Consider the following 14,417-nt stretch of genomic DNA (forward strand, 5'->3'; position numbering starts at 1 on the left):
CTACATTATCAATACTAAAATATTTACTGTTAAAACAAGCAAACAGATTTTCTTGCTTTGGGGTAAGGAAAACAGTAAAAGTAACCAAAGATTTAGTAAAAGATGTCAAGAAATGAAGTCTTCTCAGAACCTTTCTGCTTAGTCATTTTGGTTACATTTAAAAGAAGACACATCAAATGGAGGCTAGAATATGAGAACATCCCGTTTTGATTTTCCCCCTAGTCATTTTAAGGTTGGGGACTAGTAAAGTAAGAAAATCTGGCATTCCTTTTCAAGGGAAATGGTAGTACTTTAAAAAATTATGTGAAAAATATTTTTTTTCCTAGTAAACAGTTGCAAATATTCTGCCTTGCTGAATTTAAGGAAATCAACTTGAGAAATATTTACTGGCAAAATACGGGTATGGGGCTAAGGGATACAAATTACTGCATATAAATTAGGTAAGCAACAAAAATATATTGTTTAGCACAGAAATTATAGCCATTTACTCATGGTAACTTTTAATGGCATATGATCTGTAAAAACCCTAATAATTACGCTGTACATGTGAAACTAATACTGTAAATCAACTATACGTAAATTTAAAGAAGGAATTACAAAGAAGATTTTAAAATGAGTTATTAGGAAGGATGTCTCAAGTATTTTAAATAAGCACCAGCTTGAAACAATCTTGAAAGTGTCCTTTAGAGTTACCATTCCATTCCTGTCAACCCTAGAGAGTATCCATATTACTAAATAATTTAAAAACTAAATAGTCATTCCTGTATAAAATCAATCAAATTCATCGTGATTGATTAAAATCAAGTAAATGGCTTTTCTAGCCACATGGCATTTAGAGAAACAATACAAATATAAACACATACACACACATCTCCAAGAAAAATGGCCTGTTCACCGTGGGAGCTCTGGCTGCTGATTTTTAACAGCCATCCCCAGAGGTTCCAGGAATCAGGTGATTCAGGATGCAAGCGCATAATCCCTTCACACCAATAATTAAGGGCGACACAGAGAGTAACTGGGCTGTGTCAAGAAAACCAGATAATAAACACATGCACACGTGTTAAGCTGCACTACTTTACAGCTCGTTCTGTGCAAACATAGTAATTTACATTTCCATTTTACCAGCATGAGTTGCCCTAAGGACAGCGAAAAAGTAAAAAGGCCCAGGCAGAGAGGGCAAGGGGACAGGATCTTAGGAGGTGAAACACATTTCTTTCCTTTTGAAGCAATATTATAGGATTTGTAACAAGGCTGGAGGGAACAGTTCATAGCTAGAGCTTTTCAAAGTAATACCAAATAAATGGTCTGAAATAAACCAGCTGTAGTATTAAGACACAGAGAGTTTATGACAGGCATATAAGTTACTTTATGTCCTTAAAGCTAGGGTAAAGCACATTTCTTTTTTGTTTGGCTATCATAAGTGTACTGTGCATTTGAAGAAAATTAAAGCTTCAGCAAACTCCACCCTAAAAACCAACAACTAAAGCAGATTGGAGTCATAGAGGAACCTGCTTAAAATTGATACACAAAAATTTATCAGTGCTTCAACTTTATGAGATTTATAATTCCTATATAAAGAACCAAATCAGTATGGCTGCTCTAAAGACAGTATTTACATCCATTGTCCAGCTCAGATGAAAATCAATTTAATCCACAGAAATGCAACTGTTTTGACTAATTTATGCATGGTGAGTGAGATACAGTGTTTTGTGGGATTGTGAAGGAAAAGCTAGATAAATATCCTGTAACTTATTCATACACTCTTTTAAAACTTTTGAGTTGCAAACCTAACTACTCTGGAATGAGATATTGATATTATATTATTGATATTGGTTTTTCTGTGAATTATTCTATAATGAGATGGAAAAATCAAACAATGCTCTCTGTGAACTCTGCCTTTCTGTCCATCCTACTTTAACTCACATTTTGGAAAACATTTTTTTTTTTTTAATCTACTATATGCTTCCCGCATGGTAACAACAGGTCATCAAGTTTTTACTGTAAAGTTACAACTTTTAGGTGGAAGGTCAATGACTGATAGGAAGTATCATGTTGAACTGGAAGCATTTATAGAAGGCAACAGTGAATGCCAAAGAAAGTAATGCTTACAAGACTACATTAGTTACAGTGAGATTATTGGAGAACATATAAGAATGAGTATAATCTTTGTGCTAATTTCCAGGAGGACATGCCACTGATTAGTAATTGCCACAATAAACTGAGCCATAGTTTGGAAAAGCGAAACACCTGGAATGATTTGTTTCGCCTGAAGGAAAAAAAGAAAGTCTTTTAATTAGATATAAGAGTATTTCTTTTAAAGAATATTGAAAGGAGACTAAATTGTTTGATATTAAAATAAGAGGGGAAAGCATTGACTTCCCTACCAACTGGATATCGTGTAACTCCAAAGTAAAGTTTATTCTAAAGGCTTTATCCTGGTTGGTTGACAAAATGGAGTCAGGCATTTCACATAAACAAAGGTTGTTTATATTTACTTGGCAGTTAAGTAAGGAAAAAAGATTCCTATTTAGATTTCAGCAAATAACTAGTAATAAGGAAATTGAAGATACGCTTTGCCTTTCAGCCATGCAGAGCTGACTATAGTTATGTACTTCCCATCATGAGCATTATTTGAATATAAACCACCAGTTACCCTTCATGTTAACTTAAGTGCGCAGCAATGCAGCCGCAAAAAAATTACTTAATGGAGAGCCGTGGATTCCCTTCTCCATTTAAAATAAATGTAACTTGCTCAACCTTCCCATAAAACTACTTCTGAATTCTCTCTGTCAGGGGGAAGTTATCCAGTTTTAAGTCAACAACTGCTTAAACTGAAATGGTAAAACCAAGACAGCAAACATAAGTTAGAAACTTACAGTGTCCATTCCCAAAATGAAGTCTTTTATCATCTGCACCGTGTTTCGACTTATGATAGCCACAGAACCTAGAGGTGAATTAAAAGAAAAGAACACAGAAAATAAATATACTGAAAACAATGATCTATGTTCAGAACGTGCAAAGCACACACACACAAAAAGCATTTTCTGCGAACAATTAAATGCTTTAGTGAAAGTTTAATGACTTCATATTTTCTAAATCCTCTAGAGAAAGCCTCTTTCTCTGGGGATCCTGGAAAGCTGCCTAATGAGGAGATATGGAGAGTCGCTTCCCCACTGTGCAGACTCCTTCAGTTCAGTTTTTATAATGGCCCTAGCAAGTGTTTATAGTATTTTTTTTAAAACAACTGCTGTTAGAATGAATGGAGGGTAAAGTTTCCATTGTTAGTGATTAGTGCTGCGTAGTGTTACCAGTGTTCTGGGTGAGAAAGTGTCAGGGAAATCTGGGGTATATTTGGTGAGGGAAGCAATAATTGGAAAAAGAAAGTAAAAACTAAGAGTGAGGTCAGAAGAGAGAAGAGAAACGGTATGTTTTTGAGAGTGGGGCAAGAATTTAATGAAAAAAAGAAACTCAAAACTAAAGGTGGAGAATCAAAAGAAAGGGAGAAAAAAGAAAGATCTAGAATACAAGTGGAGACATTCTTATTCATTAAAATAACTTATTGACCAAACCCTTCAGAGTTTAGTGGCAATTGAGGGGAACAAGCAATGCAGTAATGCAAGTAAGTTGTAAAAGAGACTGTGAACGCACCTCCCAATCAAAACATAGGTGACGACTGTGAGGAGAATAATTGCTACCGCCGCTGAAATGGCAATCATTACCACCTGGCTATTTTCACCAGAGATGGAGAAAGCTGTGAGGTTGGAGAGAAAACAATAAGAAAAAAACTAGGCATTGACACCGCATAATTAACCTCTACCTGAAAAGGTTGATAAATTAAGTCATATTTAGTCTGGCTTGCTGTCTAATACAATGTAAAAAGAATTCTTCATTTAGTATAAAATGATAGACATTTTGTATAATTTTACTTGAAGTTTCTGATTAATAAGATTAAATACTCTGTTTTCATGGATATCAATCAAAACTAGTTGAGCATCTACCGCACGAAACATGCTGAATTGGTTTTCTCTATGTTCATTGGCGAGAGATTCATCAGATAAACAGAAATCATCAGAGAAATACAGGAGATAGTTCAAGTTTCCCAGAATGAAATTATAAAAACTTTCTCATTAGTTTGTTTAGTCTCTAACATCTGTATTTATTTAAAAGATGATATAATACCTGTCCTATGGACCTCAACACATCTCACCAGCAAATTGTTCCTGTCCCTGGATTTCCTACCTCAGTAAATGGCCCATCACTCATTCACTCACCAATGCCAGGTATTAGCAAATATTCTCTAGGAGCCAAATCTGGCCTGCCATCAATTTTTGTATAGCTCAGAAACTCAGAACAACTTATATTTTTTAATGGTTGTAACAAGTCAAGAGAAGATTTTGTGATATGAGAAAATTATATAAAATCCAAACTTTGGTGTCCATAAATAAAACTGCATTGGAGCATAGCCACATTCATTTATTATTTGTTCATTGTCTATGGCAGCTTTTATGCTAAAATCAGTGAAGTTGTATAGAAGCAACAGAGACTGTATATACACTAAGCCTAAAATATTTATTTTCTAGCCCCTAACAAAAATGTTTACTGACCCTTGACTAAACCAATGCTACTCTAACTTTGTTATTCATTTGCTATTGTGTCCAACTCTTTGCGGCCCCATGGACTGCAGCACACCAGACTTCTCTGTCCTTCACTATCTCCCAGGGTTTTCTCTCTAACTTACTCACATAAATCACTTGAGGATCTTTTGAAGAAAGCAGTTTCAGGCGGTCTGGAGTGGGGACTGAGTCTGTGCATACCTTATGAGCTCCCAGTAATGCTGATGCTGCTGATTTCAGACCACAACATTTTAATTAACAAAGATGTAGGCCATAAATATAAAGTCACCTGTCCTCTCCCTCTCCTGATTATTCTACATCCAATTAATCACGAAATTCTTTTAAATATTTTAGTTTCTGTCTTCATTTCTCTTCTGGATAACAATAAAAAAAATTCCCAGCTGATCTCTTTTTGCAGGCTTTGCCTGTCTTAGCTGGCCACCAGAGTATTCCTGCTAAACCACGAGTTTGATTATGTCATTGTCATGCATAGAAGTTTTGCAGGGCTCCTCGTCACTTTCTGGATAAAATGTGTGTATTCCATTTAGGATCTGTTCTCTGTCTAAATCCCTAGCCTCCTCTGCTAACAAAATCCATAAGCATTCTAATCTCTACACTTTCTAAAATATGCACACTTCCCGGAACATTCCCTCATACTTTAACATTTATTGCTTTTATATTAGTAAATGCTGATTAAACAAATAAATGAGTTGGGTATCACAAGATGAGCTTAGAAGAGACGGTTAAGTTATATTATCACCTCTTCAGAAGCCAAGGTCATATCTTGAACCTGATGAAAATCTAAGGCTGGAAGATTTTCTCCAAAATACTTCAATTTAGGGAACAGTTAAATGATGCAAAAAAAAAAAAAAAAAAAAACCAAAAAACATGCAGATAGACTATTAGAACTTTTCTAAACATCTGAAAAGAAAAAAAAAAAGAACTCAGAGTGTGGTAGGATGGTATACTCATAATATAAACTGTTGCAAGCACTTTATTCTTTACAACCAGAAAACTATTGTTTATACTTCCATGGCAGTCGTGGGAGTGCCTGCTAGGATCTCTCTACTGCCGAGCCTGCAGTGGGCGGACAGCCTCCAGCTGCTGCACCTTCAGGGTCCACTGCAGTCACACTGGCCTCAGTGACTGAACACGGCAAGCGGACTGGAGCCAGGCAACGTGTGCCCCCTGCGAGAGTCCTGCAAAGGGTGATATTCATTCTGGGGCTCGCCACTAGCTTGGTGAGACCCCCAGAGCTGCGTTGCTTTCTGAGGCTCATCCTTCTGAACGCTCTGCTTTCTCTCTGTCTTCATAGATGGCTGACCTACATCTCAGTCTGAGGCTCTGCTTGGCCATATCTGCTCTTCCTATTTTATTTTTTATCTGTTTCCCTTCCCTTCCCCCCCCAAAGCTCTTGTAATTCTACCTTAGTATATGCTTTCCAGAAGACCTGAACTGATGCATCCCTATCCATTGGCTATAGATCATGAGTCATTTGTAAAATAACTTAACCTTGTAATTCAATAATGTTCCATGAACATATAATAATCAATTTATCCCATGCTTTGGTAAATTTTATCCAGTTTATAAAATAAAGTTCACTGAAACTGGGAGAGTAAACATGACAGAAAAAAAGAATTTTCTTTTCATCAAAGACAGGATTAAAGTTGACCCCTCTACAATTCCCTCTAGTTCTCAATATAGATAAATTCCAGAGACTATCTAGAAGTGCAGAACCAAATCAGATTATTTTTGTGCTGGAAATTGGCAAACATTTGAAAGAATGATATTGATTAAATGTGTGTGAAAGAGTTGTCTAATAATTTTATGTGGCATACTGTCAACAATCTATATCTATTATAATTCTTAGAAATTTAGTTTGACTATGTTTCCACAGCAAACTGCTCCCCCTGTTTCTAATTGCTTCTCATATTTGTCCATCCTACACATGCTGTCCACTGTCTTTCCCTAAGGAAGACTGGCAAGGAGTATGTTCTCAAGAGCCAGAATGCCTGGCTTTGTACCAATTTGCTATGTGACATAATATGATTGTTGTAAGGATTGAAGGCGTTCAGTTCGGTTCAGTAATACAAGCTAAATACTAGAACAGTGCTAAACACATAATAAGGATTTAATAAATCTATTTTTGTTATTTCATTTTCCCTGTGAAGAACTGGAAAAAGTTCTCCATATCTTACAAAATTACATATGACAGTCTAATTTTGATATACAAAGTTCTTTTATAATGATTCCACTCTACTTTTATCAGGCGTTCTTAATAACCCCTAAAAATAGGGTCCAAGAGATTAAAGTTGCTGCATACCCATTCATTAGAAACAACGAAAAGACAGTATGAAGCATTTAGCAGTGCTGACTGAATTGTCCCTAGGCCAATCTTCTTGAATAGTAATGTCCAATAAGATCCTCCAATTCCAAAACTCAGCTTTATCCCACATATTTTTGTTCCACAAATTCCTTGGATGTTCAAATTACGTACTATACATTTAAACACGACGCACACACAGTGCCTGCTATTCTACTATACCAGGTAATATTTTAAACACTTTCTAAACGTCAACTCACTTAATCAATGTAAAAACCACATGGAGTCATGGACAGCGATCTTTCCCAGTTTTCAGATAGGGAAACTAAGACATTGAAGATTGAAGTGGCTTGTCAAGGTCATCCTAACGTGTGTCAGTTTACTCCAGGGTCCTTGCTCTTAGCTCCTACACTCCTTTCTTAGTCGCAAAGCACACACTCTAGATTCAGCTTCTGCCCACAGAGTTTCTAAAATATTAGACTGTCAGTTTTCTCAGACATGCCACACTGTTTCATAACGTCTGGACGTCTTGCTTTGGTGGATGCCACCTTTGTTCAATGAAAGTCCTTTTACTCATATATGCTCTAAGTTTTCTGTGGGACTTACCATGACTGTCTTTCTTTCTTCTTAATGTGCAATAGCAGCACTGGATCAGTACTCCAAAATCTGGAGACTCTAGGCTCACTGACTTTACTTACTAGCTATGCAATCTCAGGAAAAAAAAAAAAATGAACTCTGTGTCCTAGACCACGGATAAAAATAAACAATAGTATCTGAACAGCTTACAGAGTGGGATCAAATTGCATGTTTATAAGAGTGCTTTACATACTGTCACAAAAATACATCGGTTCTAGAATCAGACCCATAATTTATCAATCGTGTAACTTTAGAAAACTTACTTAAATTCTCTAAACCTCAGTTTCCTCTTCTGTAAAATGATGATAATAAATGTAAAGCACTGACATAAATAATGTGTGTTAGAGGCTCAGTCATGTCTGACTTTGTGACCCTATGGACTACAGCCATCCAGGCTCCTTCGTTCGTGGAATTCTCCAGGCAAAAATACTGGAGTGGGGTAGTCATTCCTTTCTCCAAGGATCTTCCCAACCCAGGGATCAAACCAGGGTCGGCCACATTGCAGGCAGATTCTTTGACCTGATATTATGAAATTTTAAAGCACTTAGGAGAATATATGCTCCGCTGAGCTTCCATATGGTTATATATGGTAAACCAAGATCAAAAAATACTAACTAAATTCCAGGTAAAAGTACACTAGTTCTACTAAGAAACATTTATATGTCTTGTGAATAAAACTTTATAATTAAAAAAAAGAGACTAGAATAAGCAATATACTGTTAATTCCAAGCAGGAGACTTTTTAAAATATCTTTTAAATATCAATCTGTAACAAATAAGAGAAATCCTTAGAGTTCTTATGAAGATATCATTTTGATTTAAAAAATCAAGTGAGAGTTTTGATTTTTTTTCTTTTTTTCCCTAAGATAAAAGGTAATGTTTAAATCTATATTTACTTATTATTAAACTCTGGAAGAAATCTATACTAAAATAGTAAGAATGAATGGATTTAAAAAAAAATCAAAATGTGCAATTCAAAGATTTTTATAAATGGAGAAGGGTATTAAAAAAAGTCCTCTTTCTCTCTGTCTTCTTTTCATCTGATCTATCAATGGAAATATAGCAAGTATAAAACTTGTTTGCGAAAGTCCTAAGAATCTCATTTTTAAATGTGATATTTCTTGAACCTCAGACACTGAAGCCTCATTAGAAAATCATGCATATCATGACCACAGCTCTATCTGCGGTAAATTTGGAATCACATTACAATTGTAGAACCTGTGGTTGGTTTTGCAAATTTACTTATCAGATAAGGTTAACGGCTAATTAAGAATGTGTGAGGTTAGACTGGTGGTCCAAACTATGCATTAATATACTACATATTTATCTAATAGTGTTCTGCACCTCCTGCTCCTCAATATGCCTAGTTTGTAACACACTATATAATAAATATTTGATTTTTATAGTTCTGTGATTCGTGATCTCTCTCGTTAAAGCAAATATTAATTTTGGTGTTGTTAATGCCAATAACTGTTTAAAGTTTGAAAAAATTCAATCTACAATCATTTCAAAATGGGGAACTTTGTGCCACTTAAAATTTATAAAAATATTTAGAACTGCAAATTTTAAATTGCAATTATATTTTATTATTGTGTCATCTAAAATTTTAAATTTGTTTTAAACCTTTTCACATGTACTTGCACAGTATTTTGCATCACCTTGTTTTTATGTCCTCAAAGGGTGATTTTTCCATGTTCATTCCATCATAGGAAGATTAGGCGAGGTCTAACGTACAGGCTCCACATCTGAGACTTGAATACCCTTTGCTATCCAAGGGGGATTGGTTCCAGGACCTTCTATAGATACCAAAATTTAAGGATGCTAAAGTCCCCTATATAAATTGGTGTAGTATTTGCACATAAATTAAATACATCCTGCCTTATACATTGAAGCATCTCTAGATTATTAATAATTCATAATAAAAATTAATGCAATGTAAATAGCTGCTGGATTGCCATAAATCAAAGTTGCGCTTTTTGGAATTTTCTGGAATTTTTTTTGTATATATATATATATATATATATATATATAATATTAAAATTTATTGAAGTACAGTCTAGTGATTTACAATGCTGTATTAATTAATTTCTGCTGTACAAGAAAGTGACAGTTATACATATATACCCTTTTTCAAATTCTTTCCTATTCTATTCCACTATGGTTTATCACAGGATATTAAATATTGCTGTTATTATTTTTCAGTTGCTCAGTCTTGTCCAATTTTTTGTGATCCCATGGACTGCAGCAGGCCAGGCTTCCCTGTCCATCACCATTCCTGGAGCTTGCTCAAGCTCATGTCCACTGAGTTGGTGATGTCATCCAACAATCTCATCCTTTGTCATCCCCTTCTCCTTCTGCCTTCAATCTTTCCCAGAATCAGGGTCTTTTTCAATGAGTTGGTTCTTCCCATAAGCTGGCCAAAGTATTGGAGCTTCAGCTTCAGCATCAATCCTTCCAATGAATATTCAGGGTTGAATTCCTTTAGGATTGACTGGTTTGATCTTGTAGTCCATGGGACTCTCAAGAGTCTTCAACACCACAGTTCAAAGGCATCAATTCTTTGGCACTCAGCCTTTTTTATTGTCCTACTCACACATATATACATGCCTACTGGAAAAACCATAGTTTTGACTAGGTGGAACTTAGTAGGCAAAGTAATGTCTCTGCTTTTTAATTCACTGTCTAGGTTTCTTATTGCTTTTCTTCCAAAGAGCGTCTTTAATTTCATGGCTGCAGTCACTGTACACAGTGACTTTGGTACCCAAGAAAATAAAGTCTGTCTCTGCTTCCATTTTTTCCCCATCTATTTGCCATGAAGTAATGGGACTAGCTTCTCTTCTTTTCTCAGCCATTTGTAAGTCCTCCTCAGACAACCACTGTGTCTTTTTGCATTTCTTTTCTTGGGGATGGGGATGGCCTCCTGTACAATGTCACGGACCTCAGCCCATAGTTCTTCAGGCACTGTGTCTATCAGACCTAATCCCTTGAATCAATTTGTCACTTTCACTATATAATCATAAGGGATTTGATTTAGTTTATACCTGAATGGCTTATTGGTTTTCCCTATGTTCTTCAATTTAAGTCTGAATTTTGCAACTAGGAGTTCATGATTGAGCCACAGTCAGCTCCTGGTCTTGCTTTTGCTGACTGTACAGAGCTTTCCCATTTTTGGCTGCATAGAATGTAATCAATCTGGTTTCAGTATTGACCATCTGGTGATATCCATGTGTAGAGTCATCTCTTGTATTTTTTGAAGAGGGTATTTTCTATGACCAGTGCATTTTCTTGGCAAAACTCTGTTTGCCTTTGTCCTGCTTCATTTTGTACTCCAAGGCCAAACTTGCCTGTTATTCCAGATATCCCTTGACTTTCTACTTGTGTAAATTTTTGATCCAAGGTTGCTTGGATCTGTGAATGTGGAACCCATAGATCTTGAGGGCCAACTGTGTCAATTTACGTTTTTGAGGATGGCAGCACTGCTCTGAGTAGAGGAATGGTCATGTTTCAGCTGTGAGCTCATAAATTCTAACACCAAGTTCTCATACCTTGTAGAAGGTAGAGCTAGTTATTATAAGTAGCATTTCTAATTGTCTGACAAAAAGTGTGCCATAAAATATTTATTTTATCATGTTAACTTAAACAGCTTTTATAACTTTTGTTAATCTTGAATATTTCTATGAAGCATGAAATTTGGGCATAAAATACTACCATACCAATAACAATGTAATTTTATATCATCAATCAAATATTTACAAAATAGGAAATATAGATACAGAGAGAAAAGGCACTTTGGAACTGTCAAAAGAGATTACTGGGTTTCATTTCAATTGTATGCTGGGCATTGTCAGACTCTTCCTTGATAATCTGTTTCTAAAGAGTGTTCATCTTTCTAGCCTGTTTTACAACTGTGAAATTAGTTCTAAGTAAAAAACTAAGAATAGTTATATACAGTATATAATTTTTCTCATTACAATTAGAATGATTCATTAACTAGAGATATGACTGGTTTATGTTAGAAAAGATGATCTCAGTCATTATATTTATTGTCCTATAGTATATTAACCAGATTTGGATTAACCAATTTATGTAAGTTTTCCTGATGGTCTACACGTATACACACAGACACAAACATACAAGTATGTATGTATATGTATATATATATTTGTTCTTCATACTTCCCTTTAAATCTTTTAAATTTGTTACTAGTTTCTTCATTAATAAGGTAAATAAAATCTTTAATCTGTGTTCATTTTAATTAATATTGTAGCCATGATTTTATCTTTTGAAAATTATATTTTAGTTTTTTGTAATATGAAGCAAATGCATTTGATGAAAAGCAGAATGCTATTGGGAAAATGTTTGCCAATTTTATAAATTTAGAGTCAGACACATAGGACTATCCAAATTACCTGTGAATCTGAATAAGGTGATGAATGAAGTTTAGATATCCTTCATCTCCAAATGATACTATATCCATGAGGATTAAAGCAATATTAAGTTCCTCATGGATCATCAAGTTTCTTTTTTTATAGTTCATTGAACCATGCAATGAACCTGGAATATCTGGATTAAGAGGTACTTTAATACTGAAGTTAACTTTAATATTAAAGTTAAAATAGTGCCATATTATGTAATGTTCCTCAAAGAAATTTATGTCCAATAGAAGATTAGAAGCATTCCAGGCACTAGAATATATTCCATTTGTAAAAGAGAAAAAAAAAGATATACACTTACACAAGCACATATACAATGCTTGTGTTGTACATATACAATACAATACATATACAATGCTATGCAAAATTATTAAATGTTCCCCAAGCAATAGTGAAGGACAGGGGAGCCTGGCATGCAGCAGTCCACCGGGTAGCAGAGAGTCAGACATGACTTAACGACTGAAAAACAACAAGAAGCAGTATTCTTTCAATGTATCACATATTTAACTAAAACTCAGAGTGAGAATGAATTATCAGACATATTTGCAACAGCCCTTCCCTCATACATTATATTGAAGAAAATACGTACAGTCTGGACTAGTTTCAAACTCAAACTTGCGACTGTTGGTCCCATATCCAGCTGCGGTCCGGGCTCGGATTTGGAATACATATGTAGTATCAGGCTTGAGGCTACTGATGGTAACATTAGTGCCTCGTGCCCTGAGAATCGTATAACTTGTTTCTTGTTCCTGCTTTGAGGTAAGAAAAATCATGTTAAAACCGAGTCTTCTTAGACATGTCAGAAGGTAAAAAGCTGAACCCCTCTAAACCAGTTCTTTTAGATTTAACACAGCTTATATGATGGATAAGAGACGACAATTGTTTAACTCTCTGAATGTAATAGAGGCATTTTTAAGCTAAAAATATTTATAGAATGTCCCGTCTTTGATAAAATAATCTGTTCCCTGCAAATAATGCAGAAAAAATTAGTTTTCATTTCTGCCAGTTAATGAATATGTGGCTGAAAATAAGTTATCTTCAAAGCCAAAGCTGAATGAAAGCTTCAGTCTAATTTTAAAAATAAACTTTCAAAGAGGAAAATATCCTCTGAATTAAGCTTAACAGGCATGTCCTACTGATTCTCAGAAAATATTTCTAGTAACTTTAAACTATTAAACTTAAAAAGGTCCAAGTTTTATGCACAATTCTACATTAATAACTTCCTTAGTATCAACTATATTTGCAATGTGTTTAATATAAGTCACTGTGGTTTAGTAGAGATGAAAATCTTCAGATAAATGTCTAGAAATATTTCCCCAAAGAATTCACATTGTACATTGGGAGGTTCACATTGCACATTAATTGTAAAGACTTTTTGTGTCAAGCCTTGTTTATGAAAATTGACTTTACATAGAATTATGTTTTTCCTTTAACATACAGTAGTATATAAGTACTTAAGTTCAAGTAATAGTGGAATGTCCCTGGCATCTGGGGTGGGGCCTGGAATGGGTGATATAGAACAAGGTATATCCTCAACCCAAACTATATAGAATATTACAGAAAAAAAAGTCATGCATTACATATACTTTTTAGCTAAAGACGCTGATTATGTATCAGATAGCATTTGAGTTAGTATATTAAATAATGAAGAAGGCTGAATGTATTTACTTTACAGAAGTCATTATTTTATATGTTAAAAAATTTATTAAGCATATATCTACAACATGGCTGTGTTCATCATTGTTAATGAATTAAATAGTCAAGAACTTGACTAGTCAAGTCTAGTCAAAATTAGATCTTGTAGGGCATAAATCTTAGTGAAACATTCAAAATATTTCTAAGTATCATACATAAATATTTGGAAAAATTTTTTATTTTAAAATTTATGAATATTTGCTATAAATATTTGTATAAAGTATATTTAAAATAATATTACACATAAGTATACATTGACTTTAAAATGCTTAGACAATAAAAATAGATTCAGTCACTTTTTCCTGTGCTAGTTAATATTGTTTCAAAATATTGTTTTATGCTTTCTTTGAAATAAGTTCAGAAAATATTTTATGTCTGTAAAAGATATGAATGTAGGTTAGTAGTATTTTTGAATCAGCTCTACAGAAAAGCTGGGTGTTCCCTGGTTCTGCTGTCCAGTCTGAACTAAGGTGCATGATTAATTACCTTTTTATTTTGTTGTATCATCTATAAATCATGGATTCTTATATTTGTTATCTTGCCACATTTTTAACAATAGAAGATTATGATCAAATGGGTACTTGATAGTACCACAGTGGATCACTGAAAGCTAGGAGGTAATTTATTCATACTACGATTTTGGCACAATGAGGTTTCTTAGGTCTCACTTTCTCTCAATCAAAGAGACATATCCTTTTTCCTGTAGGGGGCAGTATGA

The 14,417-nt window shown here is 34.5% G+C and overlaps 1 protein-coding gene across 2 annotated transcripts in view; it reads right to left on the reverse strand.

Annotated features, from left to right (window-relative positions):
- The window catches only part of EPHA3 (EPH receptor A3), a 392,317-nt gene that overhangs the window by 66,919 nt on the left and 310,981 nt on the right, over positions 1-14,417 (reverse strand). The window contains exons 7-9 of one of the 2 annotated variants that reach the window (XM_070455042.1): positions 12,594-12,753; positions 3,649-3,751; positions 2,877-2,944 (exon numbers count right to left, since the gene is read on the reverse strand). In XM_070455042.1, coding sequence (XP_070311143.1) covers positions 2,877-2,944; positions 3,649-3,751; positions 12,594-12,753 — 331 coding nt within the window. Of the gene's footprint in view, positions 1-2,876; positions 2,945-3,648; positions 3,752-12,593; positions 12,757-14,417 lie in introns of both variants that reach the window. The other variant, XM_070455041.1, reaches the window with a different exon arrangement.

This window comes from Odocoileus virginianus, chromosome 25 (genome assembly GCF_023699985.2).
Source record: "Odocoileus virginianus isolate 20LAN1187 ecotype Illinois chromosome 25, Ovbor_1.2, whole genome shotgun sequence".
Lineage (NCBI taxonomy): Eukaryota > Metazoa > Chordata > Mammalia > Artiodactyla > Cervidae > Odocoileus > Odocoileus virginianus.